Source organism: Amblyraja radiata, chromosome 27, assembly GCF_010909765.2.
Source record: "Amblyraja radiata isolate CabotCenter1 chromosome 27, sAmbRad1.1.pri, whole genome shotgun sequence".
Taxonomy (NCBI): Eukaryota; Metazoa; Chordata; class Chondrichthyes; order Rajiformes; family Rajidae; genus Amblyraja; species Amblyraja radiata.
Genome location: NC_045982.1, coordinates 16,181,739 through 16,202,476, shown reverse-complemented (window position 1 = coordinate 16,202,476; position 20,738 = coordinate 16,181,739). Strand labels below are relative to the sequence as shown.

At 40.9% G+C, this 20,738-nt stretch overlaps 1 protein-coding gene across 2 annotated transcripts in view; it reads left to right on the top strand.

Moving 5' to 3' along the window:
* The window catches only part of hmgcl (3-hydroxy-3-methylglutaryl-CoA lyase), a 35,676-nt gene extending 20,864 nt beyond the window's left edge, over positions 1-14,812 (top strand). For both annotated transcript variants that reach the window (XM_033045268.1, XM_033045267.1), the window contains exons 5-9: positions 670-818; positions 7,633-7,696; positions 9,073-9,261; positions 10,850-10,975; positions 13,330-14,812. In XM_033045268.1, the coding sequence (XP_032901159.1) occupies positions 670-818; positions 7,633-7,696; positions 9,073-9,261; positions 10,850-10,975; positions 13,330-13,431 (630 nt within the window). In that variant the 3' untranslated portion in view covers positions 13,432-14,812. The remainder of the gene's footprint in view (positions 1-669; positions 819-7,632; positions 7,697-9,072; positions 9,262-10,849; positions 10,976-13,329) is intronic.
* The last annotated feature ends 5,926 nt before the right edge of the window (positions 14,813-20,738 follow it).

The window sequence follows — 20,738 nt, the reverse complement described above, 5'->3', positions numbered from 1 at the left end:
TATTCTGCAAGAAAAAACTACATTGAAGACTCAAACTCGCGACCGAGGAACTGCCGGGATCAAGGCGCAAACTCGCGACCTTGCGGATATGAGCCGAGCACTCTACCACTGGGCCAGCCATTAAAATCTACGCTAAAAAATTTCCATTCCGAAGGCCGACAAATTCCGAATTACGAAAAGTGTCTGGTCCCAAGGCTTTCGGATAAAAGGTTGTGCACCTGTACTGATTGTTGCAATGTAGCCACTAGAAAAAGTGAGCAAGGTCCAGCCATTATATACAGATATACAGAACTTCAATTAGATCAAAAAAAAGCAAATAGTGTGTTAAGCTGTACTATCATTGTACCATCTGCAAAAAATATTTGTTTTATTATAGCTATCCATAAGATGCAAGGTTGTCGGGATGCCCATAATATTTTTTTTGTGTAGGATTTTGACTTGGAAATCTTGGTACTTCCTACATCTACTATAAAACAGTAAATACATAAGTTTAAAGACACAAAGGATATGTTAATAACCTGTTGAGTGAGACCCCTTGGAAAATTCATTCTTAAGAATGAGTAAAAGCAAATCAATGTGTAAAATTAGAGCTGGAATTAAATATTTATTGTGTTATGCCTCAATTTATTATGTCATGTTGTGAAGAACAGAATATATTGATTTTCACAGCTGAAAGCCGGTGCAACAGAAGTAGCCATCTTTGGAGCAGCCTCAGAAATGTTCAGTAAAAAAAATATTAATTGTTCTATTGATGAGAGTTTACAACGATTTGAAGAGGTGATGAAAGCAGCGAAGGATGCAAGTATTCCAGTTCGAGGGTAAAGTTACAAATTTTTCACTTTTTAAAATTGTTTTTATTGAAAACATTTCTCCTCATATCTACATAAATAGGATCAAATTTATATTGAAACTTAAAAGTTAAAGCAGTTACTTAGCTTTCTCTTGATTATCCAAAAAAATGATACTAGAACCTTTCTGTGTAGGGCAAAAGCACAAGAGTAAAATGTTAACTCCATTATCCAGGAATGAGTAGGTTAACCTATGATGAGCGTTTCTCGGCACTGGGCCTGTACTCGGTGGAGTTTAGAAGAATGAGGGGGAACCTCATTGAAAATACAAAATGGTGAAAGGCTTGGATAGAGTGTATGTGGAGAGGATGTTTCCACTAGTGCGAGAGTCAAGGATTAGAAGGCATAGCCTTAGAATGAATGTACGTTCTTTTAGGAAGGAGATGAGAAGAAATTTCTTTAGTCAAGAGTCAAGTCAAGTCAAGTTTATTCGTCACATACACATACGAGATGTGCAGTGAAATGAAAAGTGGCAATGCTCGCGGACTTTGTGCAAAAAGACAAACAAACAAACAACCAAACAAACTAAACACAAACATAAACACACATATTCTTTTACATAATAAATATTGGAAGGAAAAACGTTCAGTATAGGTAGTCCCTGGTGAGAAAGGCATTTACAGTCCGAATGGCCTCTGGGAAGAAACTCCTTCTCAACCTCTCCGTTCTCACAGCATGGCAACGGAGGCGTTTGCCTGACCGTAGCAGCTGGAACAGTCCGTTGCAGGGGTGAAAGGGGTCTCTCATGATTTTGTTGGCTCTGGAGTTGCACCTCCTGATGTATAGTTCCTGCAGGGAGGCGAGTGAAGTTCCCATAGTGCGTTCGGCCGAACGCACTACTCTCTGCAGAGCCTTCTTGTCCTGGGCAGAGCAATTCCCAAACCAGATGGTAATATTCCCGGACAAAATGCTTTCCACAGCCGCTGCGTAGAAGCACTGGAGGATCCTCGGAGACACTCTGAATTTCCTCAATTGCCTGAGGTGTAAAGGCGCTGCCTTGCCTTACTCGCGAGTGCTGAGGCATGTGATGTCCATGTCATATCCTCGGATGTTGTGGACTCCCAGATATTTAAAACAGCTCACCCTATCCACAGGATCCCCATTTATCCTCAATGGAGTGTACGTCCTTGGATGATGTGCCCTCCTAAAGTCCATGATCAGCTCCTTCGTTTTTTTGATGTTCAAGAGGAGGCTGTTATCCTGGCACCAGAGTGCTAGATCTGCCACCTCCTCCCGGTAGGCCTTCTCGTCGTTGTCTGAGATCAGGCCCACCACCACAGTGTCATCAGCAAACTTAATTATTGAGTTGGAGCTGAACCTAGCCACACAGTCATGTGTGTACAGGGAGTACAATAGGGGGCTGAGGACGCAACCCTGGGGCAATCCTGTGCTCAGGGTGAGGGACTTCGATGTATTCCCTCCCATCTTGACTACCTGGGGCCTGGCGGTGAGAAAGTCCAGGACCCAGGCACACAGGGAGGTGTTGAGCCCCAAATCCAGTAGCTTCCCGGCCAGTCTGGTGGGGACTATCGTGTTGAAGGCTGAACTGAAGTCTATGAACAGCATCCTCACGTAGCCCCCCTTCTGGCTGTCCAGATGGGAGAGAGCGGTGTGCAAGACCTGGGAGACCGCATCGTCCGTGGATCTGTTCGGACGGTATGCGAACTGCAACGGGTCCATGTTCCGAGGGAGGAAGGCGCAGATGTGTTTCTTCACCAGCCTCTCAAAGCATTTCACGACTACCGAGGTAAGGGCCACCGGACGGTAGTCATTCAGACAGGCTGGGGAGGCATTTTTTGGTACCGGTACAATGATGGATTTTTTGAAGCAGGCAGGGACCACGGACTTGTCCAGGGAGAGGTTGAATATTGCAGTGAGCACTGGAGCTAGCTGCGTAGCACAGGACTTGAGTACTCGCCCCGAGATGTCATCGGGGCCTGCAGCTTTCCTCGTGTTCACCCGTGTCAGAGCCGTCCTCACGTCGTGCTCGGACAGCGAGAATGTGTGCACATTCCTCCCTTCAGCTTCGGTGGCCAGCCCACTGGCGGTATTGTCGATAGTCGGCAGACCTGGGGTGGTGTTGCCCCTCTCGAAACGAGCGTAAAAGGAGTTCAGGTCATCAGCTAGGGAGGTGCCGGCACTTGCGGATGAAGGTGGGGTGCTCAGGTAGTTGGTTACAATCCGTAGCCCCTGCCACAGGCTTCTGGTGTCCTGCTGCTCCATCTGTAACTCCATCTTATCCCTGTACCTCCTCTTTGCGTCCTTCACCGTCCTTCGCAGTCGGTAGGACTCTACCTTGTAGACATCCATGTTTCCTGATGCCAGGCCCGAGTTGTAGGCAGCGGTGCGAGCATTCAAGGCCACACGAACGGACCTGTCTACCCAGGGTTTTTGGTTCGGAAAGGTGCTTACCCTTACCGTGGGGACGATGTTGTCAGTTATTGTTGCGATGAAGTCCGTGACTGCTTCCGCGAACTCACTGACGTCACTGGAGCTTGCTTCGAACATATTCCAGTCGACATCACTCAGTGCATCCTGCAGCATGGCCTCTGACTGGTCGGACCACCGCTTTACGTCCCTCGCCTCTACCGTTTCCCGAACTATCCTCTGTTTATACTCCGGCAGCAGGAAAATGACAACGTGGTCCGATTTTCCCAGGGGAGGGAGTGAAACGGCCTTGTAGCCCTTCCTGAACGGCATGTAGCAGTGGTCCAAGGTTCTCTCCCCCCTGGTGGCACACGTGATGTGTTGGTAGAAGTTCGGCATGACCTTCTTGAGATTTGATTTATTAAAGGGTTTATTTTGATTTATTAAAGGAATTATTTGCCACAGAAGGCTGTAGAGGCCAGGTCAGTGGATATTTTTAAAGCAGAGATAGATAGAGTTTTGATTAGTACAGGTGTCAGAGAAGACAGGAGAATGGGGTTGGGAGGGAGAGATAGATCAGCCATGGCTGGCCTAATTCTACTCCTATGACCTTATTATCCACTCATAGAATAGGATTCTGACTGTTTCTAAGTATGTTATCAACAAAAAAACGTGTTTTAGGCATTGTAAGTGATCATAGGTGCCTTAATGTAACCGAGTTCTCTTATTTTTTCCCAACCTCTACCGAGTAAGAGACGGCATTTTGTTTTATTTCCCTTGACTGAATTTACATCCCTCTTTCTAGAAAGGTTGAAATATCTTATAGATGTGAATCAAGAATTTAACTTGGTAACCTGGTTTCCTTTCTATAACAACTTCTACATGAACTTCAACTACATTGAAAATGTAAGCTTCAATTTTTTTTAAAGAAATATTCCAAAACATTTTGCCAGCCTTTTTCTAACTTGGCAATTTGAGGGCTTTATATCCAGGAGTTGCACTGTACAACTATCCAATAATATCTGGTTTTCTGGATAATGGTGATGGAGCCATTCAACTGGAAGGAACAGAGATCACTTTCTCACTGCAGACTGGAATCGAACATAATCCATTTCGTGACTGGAATCTTTAGTTCAATAACAAAGAAGCTTTTCAGAAGAGGAATGCATAAACTGTCTATGGAACAATAATGAGAGACCATGCAAATAGAATGAACTGAATAATTGTGTAACTGTAGATTGTGACTGGACATTCACCGGCCGGGTAGTGTATTTATTTTTTTCGGCCACAGGATGGTGCTGGCTGTCCTATAATTACAGTTATACAATCAGACCTGGAGTCACAGAGATGTGTGGCACAGAAACAGGCCCTTCATCCCACCACACCCATGCTGACGTTTTTCGCATATCTGCACAAATCCAATTCGTCCCACTTGGCGACCTTATTTGCGAGCTCAGGAGACTGCGCTCGCCACATGGTCGCCACATGTTCGTAGGTGGTCTCTGGTGAGGTTCCTTCATGGTCGAGAGGAGTTCCCGCATGGTGGTAACTATTCGCGGCCGCCTCCGTATGGTCGCGCAAAGTTTTTCAACATGTTAGAAAATATTCCACGACCAAAAATTGGTCGCCATGGAGAAAATCGATACGTTTGAAGTCGTAGTGCAGTGGTAGTGGGGTCGCCATGTTGTTGTAGGTAGTCGAGGTAGCCGTAGGTAGTTTTAGTTAATCTCCTTTGCTGACCGGGCATTTTAATTGGCTCATTGGGGGAACAAAAACGTAAACACGAGTTTTCAGAACCAAGGAAAACCGACCGGTAATGTTAAATGCCCGCTAAACTTTCACAGCTGTGTATCTCTGGCTTATTAAAAGTTGTCTGGCTTCTTAAAAGTGTCTTTACTGCTTCTCCCCTCCCCCTCCCCCCACTTTTAAAGGATTTACCGTACACTGTGCTAGCCGTCTTTAACCTTCCTGTTCATCGTGGGTACCACCTTGGCTTTGCACCGTGTGAATTTCAGACAGCGCACCCCCGCTTTCCCTGGCCCCTGCCTTTGCAATGTGTTTGCGTGTGTGTGTGTTCTGTGCTGACGGTCATTCCAGCTCGCGTTTTTCAAGCGAGTGTCCCCAAGCTTGAAGATCGCAGACAGTCCGCTGAAGTGGGACAGGCCCTTTAGGTCCATATCCTTCTATATCTTGCCCATACAAGTGGCTGTATAGGTGCCTCTTTAACATAGTGATTGTATCTGATTCCACCACTTCCTCTTGCATTGTATTGTATTCAAATTTATTGTCATTGTCTCAGTTAGAGACAACAAAATGAATTTCCCTTGCAGGCAGTATCATAAAAATAAATAAATAATAATAAATAATAAAACATATTAAAAATAAAATAGAATTTTAAAAAAAAAGCACAAACACAGAAAGTCCACGACACAACATAACACAGTGACACCAAGGTGAGGAAGGCACCATAGTCCAGCCAGCCTCCCCTCCGTTCTTCCCAGATGTTCATCCGTGGTCTGGGCCTTCCGAGCACCCGCAGTCGCAGCACCGGGCGGCCCGATGTTCAGGCCCTCACGCCGGGCTGGTGGAACGCCGACGCCGATCCCCGACGGTGAACATCCTCCTCCTCAGCGGCCCGGACCTCCTGATCACCGCCTCCCAATGAGTCCCAGATCTCAACTTCCTTGTGCTGGGGGGTGGGGACTTTCCCTGCAAATTCCCTTTAAAGCTTCCTCCGCTCCTTAAACCTGTGACATCGTGTTTTTCATGCCCCCTACCATCATGGGGGAGATCCTGATTATCTACCCCTTCTAACGGGGTAGATAACCCCCTTCTAACCTCCTTCTAACGGGGTAGTTCCATCCAAAACAAGAACAAAAAAACTAACCCAGGCTTTCTGTTTATTCTTCTCACTTCGGATACTGTGTGTTGATAACTTGTTGACAGCAGCACACAATAAATGATTGATTTGATACATGAATAGGTTTCCAGGAAACATGAAAATATGTAAATGTTTAATAGAATACACCCTGCAGAGAGGGAGTGAATTCCATCACAGAAGGGCATTGACAGGGGAAGGTGTAGTTGCTCCCATTATTACAATCTATTCCTTAAATATGGAGGATAACACTGAATCAGTATCAATGTGGTCAAAAGTTAATTGCAGCATTAATCAAACATTTTTGGGCATAACTGCATACCTGTTTTGTTACTAATTCTGAGAAACGTTTTGGTCATGCACACTAAAGGATCTTATTGCAACATCAATGTTCTTTTCCACAGTACTTAAATAAAAACAAATGCATCGTTCTCCCAAAATCCCCAATTTCAATAGTTTGTCAGCTGAAACTCGGCACCACAACTGTCTGCTCTGATAATTTGGATGACCACTCAAAGACATGTGCCACTCACACTTCTTACTTTTCAAGTCCCCCCCAACAGATTTATAACACCAAGCATAATTTCCGGCAATGTTTCGTACAGTCGCACTCTACTGTGGTACATCCAATTTCAACCTGTCTTTATATGGAACATTTTGAGGCTGGAAAGGTGTTCTAGTAATCTTTAAATATGCTGTTTTTCTCTTCATGTAATTGTTGTGCACACGTAAGAAATATATTTGCAAACAGCAACATCCTTTATAGGTTATATCTTGGCACTTTTATGGGGGTTGTTATCCCTATTGACATTGACACATATCCTTCTTTAACTATATGCAGATGGGCAGCAGGGTTCTTGATCTTTTATGGCAATTATTAATTCTATTTTGGCAAGAACAGCCCTAGTGCCTCTTGCATGCTTTTCAATATTTGCTTGAACTTCATACATTCACAGTGGTCCAATTATTGTCTACAGTGAAGGGGGGAAAGATTTAATAGGAATTGAGTAACTTTTATATTGAGTAACGTTTTCACCCAAAGGGTGGTGGGTGTATGGAATCAGCTGCCTGAGGAGGTAGTTGAGGCAGGGACTATTGCAACATTTAAGAAACAATTTGTCAGGTACATAGATAGGATAGGTTTGGAAGGATATGGGCCAAAAGCAGGCAGGTAGGGCTAGCGTAGATGGGACATGTTGGTCACATGTGGGCAAGTTGGGCCGAAGGGCCTGTTTCCACATTGTATGATTCTATATCCTTCACTGTTTCTAATAGCTAACAGTTTCTTCCCAGTTGTGAAGACGGGTCTGCTACTGAAATATTAAATTCTCTTTCCACTGATGCTGCCTGTCTGCTGAGTTTTGACAGCATTATCTGCTTTTATGTCAGCTTTCTACCATCTGCAGTTTTCTGTAATTTTTGATTTTATTTGGATCTTGGGTGTAGTTATCAATGATCCGAACAGCAGGGACTTGTGCAAAGACTCCGTCACGAAAGATCATCTTACTAAACAAGCTTTGTTTTTTTTTATTGTTTCAGATATGTGTCTTGTGTTGTCGGATGTCCATATGAAGGAAATATTTCCCCTACTAAAGTTGCAGAGGCAAGTATGGTGGGAATGAAGGTAGAACAACATTAATTAGAAGTAAAAACTGCTTGCCTTACAGTATTTACTTTATTAATCGGTACATGTATATTAATATAAGAAATAGCAAGACTTTGTTATATGGCCCTCAGAGTATTCTGCTGTTTAGTGAGATCTTATCTGATCTGATCTTTGGCTTCTACATTACATTCTTGCCTGATGCCATGAACCTTTTAAAACCATTATTTCCCCAAAAAGGTTGAAAACCTGTATCTGTACCATTCAGGGTTTGAGAATCCAAAGCAAAGAAATTCTTCCTTCATTCAGGCTTATGGATGAGAAATTATCCTGAGACTTTGTCCCTTATTTTAGCCTCCCACAATATCTACCTATTTAAACAAACTGAAAATGTTTGTTGGGTCCACAGTTTATGTCCAGTCTGCTTGGTGTTTTCTTATAAAACAACAATCATCAACCACCTCTCCTCACAAATAATCATGAATCATGGGAATCTATGCAGTGAACGCTGCATTACTTCGAAGACATATACTTTCTTAACAATGGCCTTTTGAAATCTAAATATATTACATTGAATTGTTCCCCGTTTATCTTCCCTGTCATGCGTTTACATGGTTTTAGAAGCTCTATGATATATTTGCCAGCTGACATCTATATTCTATATTTTCCCTCTTTCAATTGTTTTGGCATACTGTAGTGGTTTCTATAACTCCCAGTCCACAAGCATATTATTCTTTGCAATTTTATAGACCATTTCTTTCAGTCTTGTACCGTCCTGTAATTTACCAACAGTGATTACTTTTCCCTTGAAATATTTCCAAATGAAATGTATATTCTCTAAGGATAATGGAAAAATACTTAAACTTCTGCCACTTTCCACACCATTAATTTCCTTATTTACCTTAGCCGACTTGTTAGTCTTCCACATTATCAAATCGAATATAATTTAAATAAAGGTAGATACAAAATGCTGGAGTAACTCAGCGGGTGAGGCAGCATCTATGGAGAGAAGGAATTGGCGACGTTTTGGGTCGAGACCCTTCTTCAGACTGATGTCAGGGGAGGGACAAAGATAGAATGTAGGCAGAGACAGTAAGATTGGTGAGAGAACTGGGAATTGGGAGGGGATGGAGAGAGAAAGCAAGGGATATGGGAAGTTAGAGAAGTCAATGTTCATACCGCTGGGGTGAAAACTACCCAAGCGAAATATGAGGTGCTGTTCCTCCGAACAAAGGCAGAAACAGTGTGTTCTGTCTTTCCTTCTAATTTTCAGATACTCTGCACTAAAATTCCATGACTGAATTTAAGATGGATCACAGAATCCATTGGCCAGATGGAAACTATTGATCTGATAATCAATTTTGTGCTTTCTGCAGGTGGCCAAGAAGCTTTATTCAATGGGCTGTTATGAAATATCCCTGGGAGATACCATTGGTGTAGGAACACCGGGCAGCATGCACAAAATGCTGTCAGCTGTAATCAAGGAGGTGCCAATCAGTGCATTAGCAGTACACTGCCATGATACATATGGACAGGCTCTTGTCAATATCTTTACAGCTTTACAGGCAAGTGATTTTGTAGGAATTTTTAGATTACTTTATTTCTAATTGAAAAATATAACTTCAATTGCTTCCCTTTCAGCATATCATGTGATATATTCTCAAGCTTTACCAGATTGCAGCTGTAGCCAATGGTTTCACCTGTCAGATCAGTGTACAGCCTTATTCTCTTTGATTTATTCAAATATTTAGCTTTTAGTGCCATAATTATTTGAGGCTTCCTCTGATGTCTCAAGTGTGCTTTTGGACAAAGCTGGTTTATGCAGCCTTTTTAATTGAAATTGCTTTCTAAATTGAATAGAAATGATTGTTTAATGTCAAGGCACCTTTTAATTACCTCTTTCTCTTATCGTTGCCCTGTTTAGCCTGAATAAGGATAAAATTGTCATGGCATCATTTTGTGTTCCATATTAAGCATTAACCATTGCTATTAATGTTGCTAACTGTAGTTATGGCTATTACAGAATAGGAAATAGACTGCAGTTTTAATAAGATGAACAAGATGTTTGAAGTAATTGTATTTTGAGCTTTTCATGCTATAAAGACAGTGGAAGCTTTAGCAGATCTGTCCATTACGCCATGGGGGAAAAAAACTCGTTATTTCTAAAAAGTAAATTCTTAATTTTTGCTATTTGGCCCAATTTACAAAGAAAGTTTAAATGTTTTCTGGAGTTGTACTCCTAACAAAATATGTTTCTTTTATCACTACCTTTGAGAAACGGCATAAAGTAAACGTTTGAAAACACAGAATATATACATCCCAATATGTAAGATTCCAAGGAGTGGTTAACTAAAAATAATAAAGGATTGTATCAGACTTAAAGGCCAAGCACATAATTGCACCATCAGGTAGTAGGCCACAAGATCGGACAGAATACTAAAATAAATACAAGAATAATAGAAAGATTACAAAGAGAAAATAAAGCTAGCCAGTAACATAAATTGAAAGAGTTTCTACAGCTACAGAAAGAGTTTTAAAGAAAATGAGTATTGCACGTATGGAAAGTGATTCTACGGAATCAATAATGGAAAACGAGATTGCATTTGAAATAACTGGTATTTTGCTTCAATTTACTAGTGATATCCCAGAAATAACTAAATCAGGATTTGAAAGGGAGGTAGGAACTCAGGAAAAATTATAATCACCAGGCAAATTGTTGGACCATGTTCTTATTACCTTTGTCCCTGCGCCTTCAGAAGAATTGGCTCGCTAAATAGTTAATTTATTAGTTTCATTTTTCTAAATTCCCAGCACTTGGCAAAAAATAATGAAACATGACACCATACTGATCAAATTATACTCCATTTTTATTTCAAGGGTTTATCATGGGTTCTCCTCTCCATGACTGGGTAACTACAGCGGTCACGTGGAGTATGGGGATACATTAACTTGGGCATCTCATGTATCTTCTAGTTATTGACACAAAAAGCATGGTGAAAATGACAACTGGCTAACCTATTTACTGGTTTTACAGTTTGAGATTTGCTTGCCTCAATTAGTTTGTACCCTGGAAGGACAGAGCTATACAGTAAATAAACCACATGAGTAATGCAGAAAGGGTGCCACTGAGCTGATGTCTTCTACAATTTTCAGATGGGAATCAGCACGGTGGATTCATCAGTGGCTGGCCTGGGTGGTTGTCCTTACGCAACAAATGCATCAGGAAACGTGGCAACCGAGGATGTGGTCTACATGTTGAATGGACTAGGCATTCACACAGTAAGTTTGCCTTTTTAGACCACTGCTTTTATTCCCATTTTGTTTTCTGTTTGTTATAAATGTATGTATGCAAGTGTCAATCATCAAAGATGATTTAACCTTGTGAATATATTGAAAAGTTGTTGCCATCGCAAGAAATAAAACTATCCTTCCATGACAGCTGACGAAATTACATGCATTTCTCTGCAAGCCTCATCGCTAACTTGTTGTTATCTATTATATCTCCAATATCTAATTTTTAACAAGTCTAGCATTATCTGTGCCTTTTGTTCTAGCTTTCGGTACTGAAATTTTAACAAGATATTTTGTTGTTGAAGAGGACGCAGAGTACTGGAGTCGTGCAGTGGGTCAGGTTGAGTCCAGGTAGTGAAACCAGCATTATCGAGTGCAAGTTGCTGAAGCGGGCTTGAAGCTTGACAGAGGGTGGTACCTAATAATGTTTTATTACTCTGTAGCTGAATTTATTACCAAGTAATTGCTTTTTTCAATGCTATGCTTGGTTGGGTTTTTTAGGAGAATTAACTTCTGTTTACATACGATACGAGGAAAAAGCATAGCAATAATTTGAATGGATTATAAACTACCAGAAGGGATTGAATCAGTTGGAGGAGCACCAAGCAGGCAGAGCCAGCCACTTTACTGTAGATTTGAATACAACCTCTTGAGAGTAATCCATACAATGTTTAGTCATTGATGAATTTCTGTAAGAACTCTTTTTTATTTAGAATGAGCACCATACAGTTTAGAGTTTTTTAAATGTTGTCATTTTTCCCTTCTTAACCTCATTACTGCCAAATGTTTATTTTCTTTTTGTAAGCACTATGATAGAAACATAGAAAATAGGTGCAGGAGGAGGCCATTCGGCCCTTCGGCCATTAATTGTGATAATGGCTGATTGTCCCCAATCAATAAACCCGTGCCTGCCTTCTCCCCATATCCCTTGATTCCACTAGTCCCTAGATGCCACAATACACCTCTATCTTAAATAACAAGGTGCCTTCCTATAGGTTCCATTTATGAATTTTGAACTTATAGGGTTATGAAGCTGGAATGATTTGATTGATTCAATTCAACTCAATTCAATTCAACTTTATTGTCATTGCACAAATTCGAGTATAGGTACAACGAAATGCAGTTTAGCGTCTGGTCATAGTGCAAGATAGTAGAAGTAAAAATAAAAAATACAAAATAAAAATAAAAATACTGGTTAACAATGTGTGGGTTGTGGATGAATTAAACTGGTACATAGGCAAATAACTGTATACAAATGGGAGAGTCTAAAGATAGCTAGTGACGGGACTCAGAGTTCAGCAGTGTAATGGTGTTATTGGAAAAAGCTGTTCCTCAGCCTGCTTGTGCGAGACCTGAGGCTCCTGTACCGCCTCCCTGATGGGAGGAGGGCAAACAGTCCATGGTTAGGGTGGGAGGGGTCCTTGATGATTTTCCCGGCCCGTCTCAGACACCGTTTTCGGTGGAGGGCATGACCTGTAACTGGAACAGAGTCATGACCTGTAACTGGAACAGAGTCGAGCGTTTAAATGTCATAAGTACTGGCAGCAGAACAATTATGTTTTTACTTGCTGCAGCTTTACAGATCCATTAATGCAATAACACAAATCAATGTATAATAAGCAATAAGACAATAAATTAATAACCGTAACACCAGGTAACCATAATATTGCAAAACCAAAGTTCATAGGTCAACCAAAAACACAGTGCCTAGAAGTTCATAGTTGCTGAGTTTAGTATTGTGCAATGTTCAAGAGCTTGATGGTTGCTGGGGAAAAAGCTGTTCTTGAACCTGGAGATCACAGTTTTCAGGCTCCTGCACCTTCTTTCCAATTGTAGCAGTCGAGTGTAGCCATGGCAGTGTGGGTCTTTGATATTGGCTGCTTTTGATCAGATGCTGGGCAAGTTTGTCTAATGTGGGTAGTTGGCTACTGTTTTGGTAATTGTAGATTTTCACTTGGGCAAGTACATGGATAGGACAATTTTAGAGAGAAATGGACCAAATGTGGGCAGGTGGCACTAGCGTAGATGGAGTATCTTGTCAGCATGAACTCGGCCATGCTGAGTAAGGAAAGGAAAGGATCTTTTTCTGTGCTGTATGACTATGATGCTGTTCAATGAAAAGTGTAGCATAATTAGGATCAGTTGCCCAAAGTTTTTCCTGACACTGGGATTTATCATGTCTGGACATTGCTGATATGGATTGCTCGCTATGATTAATCAATGATTTCATTATTGTTCCGTCATATAACTACCACAAAGACAGGCGGGAAACTACCTTTGCATCTGGGAAGAATACTATTAAATCTTTGATTCAACTGTAAGCTTTCTGCAATCTATTTTAGGGCGTGGACCTGCAGAAGTTAATGGAAGCTGGTGCATTCATCTGCAAAGCATTGAAGAGGAAAACCAGCTCTAAAGTCGCTCAAGCATTTTGCAAGTTATAATGATCAATAAATAATAAAGACAACAGCTGGATGAATGTTTACCCTGAAAATGCTCCTTGTACAAGTGTCCGGCTGCCCCAAGGCTAAACAAAACAATGGCAGTGGGTCTTCTGTTTCTCAGTTTGAATCACGGTCAAAAGAGAAAAGCAAGTGAGATTTTTGATAACAGCCTGCTGACCAGACCCTTCAAAATACACAGACACTACATGCATAATCACTGGAGAAAGGAGCTCTGTAAACCTACAACTAATGGTAAAAATAAAGAAGCAGGTAACCAAGAAACCTTTCTTCGTTTTGACGTTCTTCCATCGCGAAAAAATGAAAATGAATAAAAAATATTTTGTTTTAGGGAAATAAATGTAACTAGCTTTCAGGAAATTGTCATTGACGATTTGTTTTTCATTGAATATAATCCTGTTTTTAAAAAAAATTATATGTATAACCTAGATTATACAGCCAATGTTGCGTCATAGACATAAAAAGCGTAAGAAAATCTGCATAATAAGCTGATGAATGTAAATTTTGAGGGATATTTTGAAGATGGACATTGTATCCTAATCGAAAACTAGAATTCTTGATAAAATTGTTCTGAGTTTAATCATTTTTAAACTGAGAATACAAATGATTGTTTATTATAATTATATTTAATTATATTAATATTATTTCAACCTAACAGCCTTACAAAAATGTGTTTTCAACTTGTGGAATTTGCCTCTTTGTTATTTGATTTTTACCTACAATTAAATTTATTTCACCCATGCTAATCCCTATTTCCAGACAATAAATTAAGCCATTGATGTAGTTGTTCTTTCTGGGATGCTGTAATTTGGTCATTACAATCATCTTTTGTGAAGTAAATGTTTAGTTTTGCACATTACTGTGCATTCTGGATAGACTGCAAATTTAGTAATATATTAGTGAAAACCTTTTTTGTCATTTAATGTTGGTATCTATTGGTAATAATGTGTCTACAATTGTCAAAATTAAAAATATTCTGCTTTAATGAAGGAAATCCAATATTGACCCAATCTGTTCGAGATTAACTGCAGTACCATATTAACAAGTTGATTTTAACCTGCTATTTTATTTGATTTACCAAGGCATTCCCATGTATCAAATTGCCCCTGTCTAGCGCTTAAAGTAGGTCACACAAAAATATTTTCTCAGGGATACTAGAGATGATCAATAAAAATGGCCTTGCCAGCAAATCGCGTACTTAGAATAAACTTTAATGAAAAAAGTTACTTTGTTAGAAACAATTGATTTAAGTGTCAACTTTCTAATTGTAATTATTCATACCTATACAAACAGGTTTCAGATTGTGTATATAATTTTGATGTCTGACCTCCAAGTCACATTGCATTAAAATAATGTATTTACATTTGCTTTTGCTGGAGTTTTTTCACCACATTCTACCACATTGCATCATTGAAAAACATTGTGCATGAATCAAAAATTAATGATCGGTATTAGTTTATTATTGTCACGTGTACAGTGCACAGTGAAAATCTTTGTTTTGCACGTCATATAAGCAAATCACATCATACATGAGTAACGGGTAATGCAAAGGGGAAAATAAGCAGTGCAATATACAGTGTTACAGCTGTGGAAAGTGCTCTTTTAAAAAAGTTCAAGGGCCACAACGAGGTAAATTGGAAGATCAGGAAATTCATCTCCTGCATGTGAGAGGTCCAGTCAATAGTCTGATAACTAGAAACGTTTCTTGAATCTGGAGATAAATACTTTCACAATGGTATATTGTGCCCAATAGAAGACTGGAGGAAAGTGCGGATGAATGCAGAGTGATCGGTCCTTGGTTTTGTTGGCTTCTTTCCTGAAGTATGTTAAATATAGTTGGATTGATTTTTGGGGAGAGGGGTGGCTGATTTGAGTGATAGACTGGGCTGCATTCATAATTCTTTACAATTTCATCTGGGTAAAATATTTTCTATAGAAATTGGTAAGAGTCATTGGAGACATGCCGAGTTTCCTCAACATTCTGAGGAAGTACAAATTCATAAGACGTGGGAGCAGAATTAGGCCATTTGGCCTATCGAGTCTGCTCTGCCGTTCAATCATGACATCTATTTTTCCCTCTAGACTCCATCCTCCTGTCTTCTCCCCATAACCTTTGACACCCTTACTAATCAAGAACCTATCAATCTCAGCTTTAAAAATACTCTTATAACTTGGCCTCCACTGCCATTTGTGGTAATGAAATCCACAGATACACCACCCTCTGGCTAAAGAAATTCCTCCTCATCTTCATCTAAAGGTACATAATTTTATTCTGAGGCTGTGTCCTCTGGTCTTAGACTCTTCCACTACTGGAAACATCCTCTCCACATTTACTCTATCTCGGCTTTTCATTATTTGGTAGGTTAAATAAGATTCTCCCCCCCCCCCCCCTCATAAGTGGGATAGGTGTCTTATAGCCGTTGGTGTGCATTCTTGCCGGTTGTGTCAATGTGGTTTGACCAGGATAAATTGTTTGTGATATTTACACCAAAAAATGTGACGGTCCTGATCATCTTCATTTCAGTACCATTGATACAGACTGGGGTATGTACTCCAGCCTGCTTAATGACATTGATGACCAGTGCCTTGGTTTTGCTGACAGTGAGAGGAGATTGTTGACTAGGCTTTTCCATAGAGCTCTATCTCCTTCCTGAACTCTGTCTCTGTCATTGTTTGAGATCTGGCCCACTACCGTGGTACCATCAGCAAACTTGCAAATGGAGTTAAAGCAGAATGTTGCCATTTATGTCAATAGAGTGTGTAGTAACAGGCTGTATTCCCACTCTATTCCCATGACTGCGTAGCCGGACATAGTGCGAACTCCATCATCAAGTTCGTCGATGACATCACTGTTGTGGGACGAATCACAGATGGGGATGTCGGAGTATAGAAGTGAGATCGACCAACTGACCAAATGGTGCCAGCACAACAACCTAGCTCACAACATCAGTCGACAAAGGAACTGATTGTGGAATTTGGTTGGGGAGGGATGAGGACCCACAATCCTGTTCACATCAATGGGACGATGGTAGATAGGGTCAAAAATCTCAAATTCCTGGGCGTGCATAATTTTGAAGATCTTTCCTCGACCCAGCACACCGATGCAATTACAAAGAATCAGCGACTACTTCCTGAGAAGATTACGGAGATTCAGCATGTCAAAGAGGATTCTCCTAAACTTCTACAGGTGCACGGTAGAGAGCATTCTGACTGGTTGCATCGTGGCCTGGTTCGGCAACTTGAACGTCCAGGAGCGGAAAAGACTACAAAAAGTTGTGACCACTGCCCAGTCCATCACCGGCTTTGACCTCCCCACCGTCGAAGGGATCTATCATAGTCGCTGTCTCAAAAAGGCAGCCAAAATCATCAAAGACCCACTCCATCCTGGCCACACACTCATTTCACCATTGCCATCAGGAAGAAGGTACAAGAGCCTGAAAACTATTAAACTATCAGGCTATTAAAAACAACACCGAATAAGATCTGCGCTCTGAACTGCAAAATACTTATTATTGCACTATGTTATTTATTGAACTTTTTTTAAATCTTCCCCCGTTATGTACTATGTTTACATATTCACATATTCTACAGCATGTAAGAATTTCATTGTCCCATCCAGGACATATGACAATAAAACACTCTTGACTATAGTATAGCACTGTATAGTATCGGAACCTTGAGGAACACCAATGTTGTGGATCAGCATAGAGGATGTTTTAACACAAAATGTAGAACAGTACAGCATAGGAACAGTTTTGTCCCACAATATCCATTCCAAACGTGATGCCGTTAAACTAATATCCTCTGCCTATGCGTGATCCATATCCCACCATTCCCTCCATAACATGTGCCTATTTAAGTATCTCTTAAATGTCATTATCATGTCTGCCTCCACCATCACCCCTGATAGTGTTCCAGGCATCCAACTTTAAAATTTGTCCCTCTCACCTTAAAGGTATACCCGCTAGTCTTTGACATTTCCCCCCTAGAAAAATGTTCTGACTGTCTATCCCATCTATGCCTCTCATCATTTTATATATTTCTATCAGGTGTCCCCTTGGCCTCTGATACTCCAAAGAAAACAATCCGTTTGTCCAACTTCTTATGGATAATGCCCTCTGATCCAGGCAACAATCTGGTAAAGCACTTCTTCACCCCCTCCAAAGCCTTCAAATCTTTCCTGTAATGGGGCAACCAGAACTACACACAATATTTCAAATGTGGCATAATCAAAATCCTTAAAGCTGTAACATGCCGCCTTGTCTCTTATACTCAATTTCCCGATGTAAGAAGGTAAGCATACCTTATGTCTTTGTCATTCTATGTACGTATTGCCACTTTCAGAGAGCTATGGACTTGGGGTCCAAGATCCCTCTGTATATCAATGCTATTAAGGGTCATGCCATTAATTGTATACTTTCTCCTTGTGTTTGATCAGTACTGATACACAACAAATCTCACCCTTGCTCGGATTAAACTCCATCTGCCATTTATCCACCCCTTTCTGTGGCTGATCTATATCTCACTGTATACTTTGACAACCTTCCTCACTGTCTGCAACTCCAACAATTTTGCCTGCTAATTTACTATCCAACCCATTAAATGTATGTCCAAGTTGTTACTTCACAAACAATAGAGGTCCAAACAGATCCCTGCAGAATTTCACTGGCCACAGACCTCCACCCAGACTAAGAATTTCACCACAACCCTCTCTTCTATCAGTAAGCTAGTTCTGAATTCATTTCTGTCTCTGTGGATCCCAGCCTAGCGTGAGGATCTTTTTCAAATGCCTCACTAAAATCCATGTGGATAATATGCATTCATCGATCACATTAGTTATCTAAAAAAAACTTGCATCAAGTTCCAGATCAGCCCATTCAATTCCAAATGCGAATAGATCCTATTCTGAAGAATCCTCTCCAATATTTTCCCTACCACTGATGTGAGATTCAGCTGGCGTCAGACCCCAATTTCTTGGAGTATCTCTACTTCTCTTCAACAAGGGAACAATATTAGTTACTCTACAGTCCTCTGAGGCATCACCTGCGACGGGAGAAAATACAAAGATCTTCGCAGGTGATCCCACAATCTCTCTTAGCTCTCAATAAGTTGGGATAGATCCCCTCAGCCATTGGTGATTTATCTAGCTTAATGCTCTTCAAGAGCCCCAACACCACCTCGTTCTTGATCGCAAACAGCCCAAGCCTACATCCTCCAACTTCAAGCATAAATTATCTCCTTTGATTAGTCCTATCTTATCTCTGGTCACCCTCTTATTTTTAATGTACATATTGGGGATTTCTATAATCTCACTGATCAATTACATTTTGTGGCCCCTTTTGGGCCTTCTAGTTGTCTGCTTGAGTTCTTTCCTGCTTGCTTTATATTCCTCAAAGACCCTGTCTGATTTATTTTTTCTAAACCTTACAACCATTTCTTATTGATTAAATTTACAACCTTCTTGAACATTCATTACGTTACCTTGCCATCCCTCTTCCTCACTGGTTTTGTGTGTATCATTACTGATTGTGATCTATGGGTCAGATCCAGTTACAGAGGGTTGTGCTGAGACCTCGCTCCAGGAGTTTAAGTGTAAATTTGGTCAGGATTATGGTGTTGGAGGTGAAGCTATGGTCAATAAACAAAAACCTGACAGGTGTCTGCTATCCAAATGTGCCAGGGATGAGCGTAGGGTCAAGGACACGGCATCTGCCTTGGACCTGTTGCAGCAATTGGCAAATTGCAATGGATCAAAGCGGTCTGGGAGGCTGGAGTTGAGGTGTGCCAGGACTAACCTCTCAAAGTACTTCTTGATGGTAGATCTCAGGTAATCATTTTGATTATGCTGAGATATGAATGGACAGAATGATCAGTTATTGCTGATTTCAGCTAACAGTTAAACACTTGATTACGTTTTTTTACATTTCCCGATTGACAGCATACATCTCGGACATCCTTCATTCCAAACGTATTACAGTAGTTAATTTTGTTCATATTAATTCATTTAAACAGTTACTTACAAAAACAAAATTTTTCAATTCACGTAAATCCCAGTTTTAAAATGTGATAGCATTAAAATGCAACCCTCGTTAAAGCCTGCAATTTAACGATTGATAAAGAGCTAGCATGATATCTTCCCCAAATAGCGTGACACTTGGATGAAGGGACATGCGAGGCTGTCCAAAATAAAATTGAAAAATCGAGAAATGTGTACAGTTTATTGAAAGCATCATGGTTATTACCAAACTTGGATATCTTGCATGAATGTAACAAATAAGGCAAGAAATATGTATTTTCCCAGAGCTTCGAGTTTTATTTAAATTGGATTGGATTTGGCTACTTAGCAGTTCTCAAGTCGGAGGGCACATTTCTGTCCTGGTACAATTCTGACTGATGTTGCCATCCATTCCCCACCGTACAAATCTTCATAGCTAGATCATAAGTGATAAGAGCAGAACTATGCCATTTGGCCCATTAAGTCTACTCTGCCATTCAATCGTGGCTGATCTATTGCTCCCTCCTAACCCCATTCTCCTGCCTTCTCCACATAACCTCTGACACCTGTACTAATCAAGAATCTATCTGTCTGCCTTAAATAGATCTACTGACAACCTCCACAGTCTTCTTTGGCAAAGAATTCCACAGATTCACCACCCTCTGACTAAAGAAATTCTCATCTCCTTCCTAAAATTCTAAGGCCTCTAGTCCTAGACTCTCCGACCAGTGGAAACATCCTCTCCACATCTACTTTATCCAAGTCTTTCACTATTGTGTTCGTTTCAATGAGCCCCCTCATTCTTCTAAACTCCAGCGAATACAGGCCCAGTACTGTCAAACGCTCATCATATGTTCAAGAAGGAACTGCAGATGCTGGAAGATCGAAGGTACACAAAAATGCTGGAGAAACTCAGCAGGTGCAGCAGCATCTATGGAGCGAAGGAAATAGGCGACGTTTCGGGCCGAAACCCTTCTTCAGACTGATCATCATATGTTAACCTACTCATTCCTGAGATCAGGTAAGGTATCTCTTGCCTCCTGATGTTAGTATCATCGCATTCATTATCTGGTTCTCGATCGCGGGTTCGCGAACCTAAAACTTTGGCGCAAATCTTTTTGGTGTTGCGAGACAGAGTTTCTCCGTCATTATTTAAATCAAGGTCCTCACTGCTGTCTTTTAGATAGAATTGGACGCCTTTTGGCTGCACCGTCCAATGGCGGAACCGGCTTGCCGTACAAAGATGGAGGGTGTGCAAGTACTCCATCTCCTATAGCGCGCGTCACGTGACCGG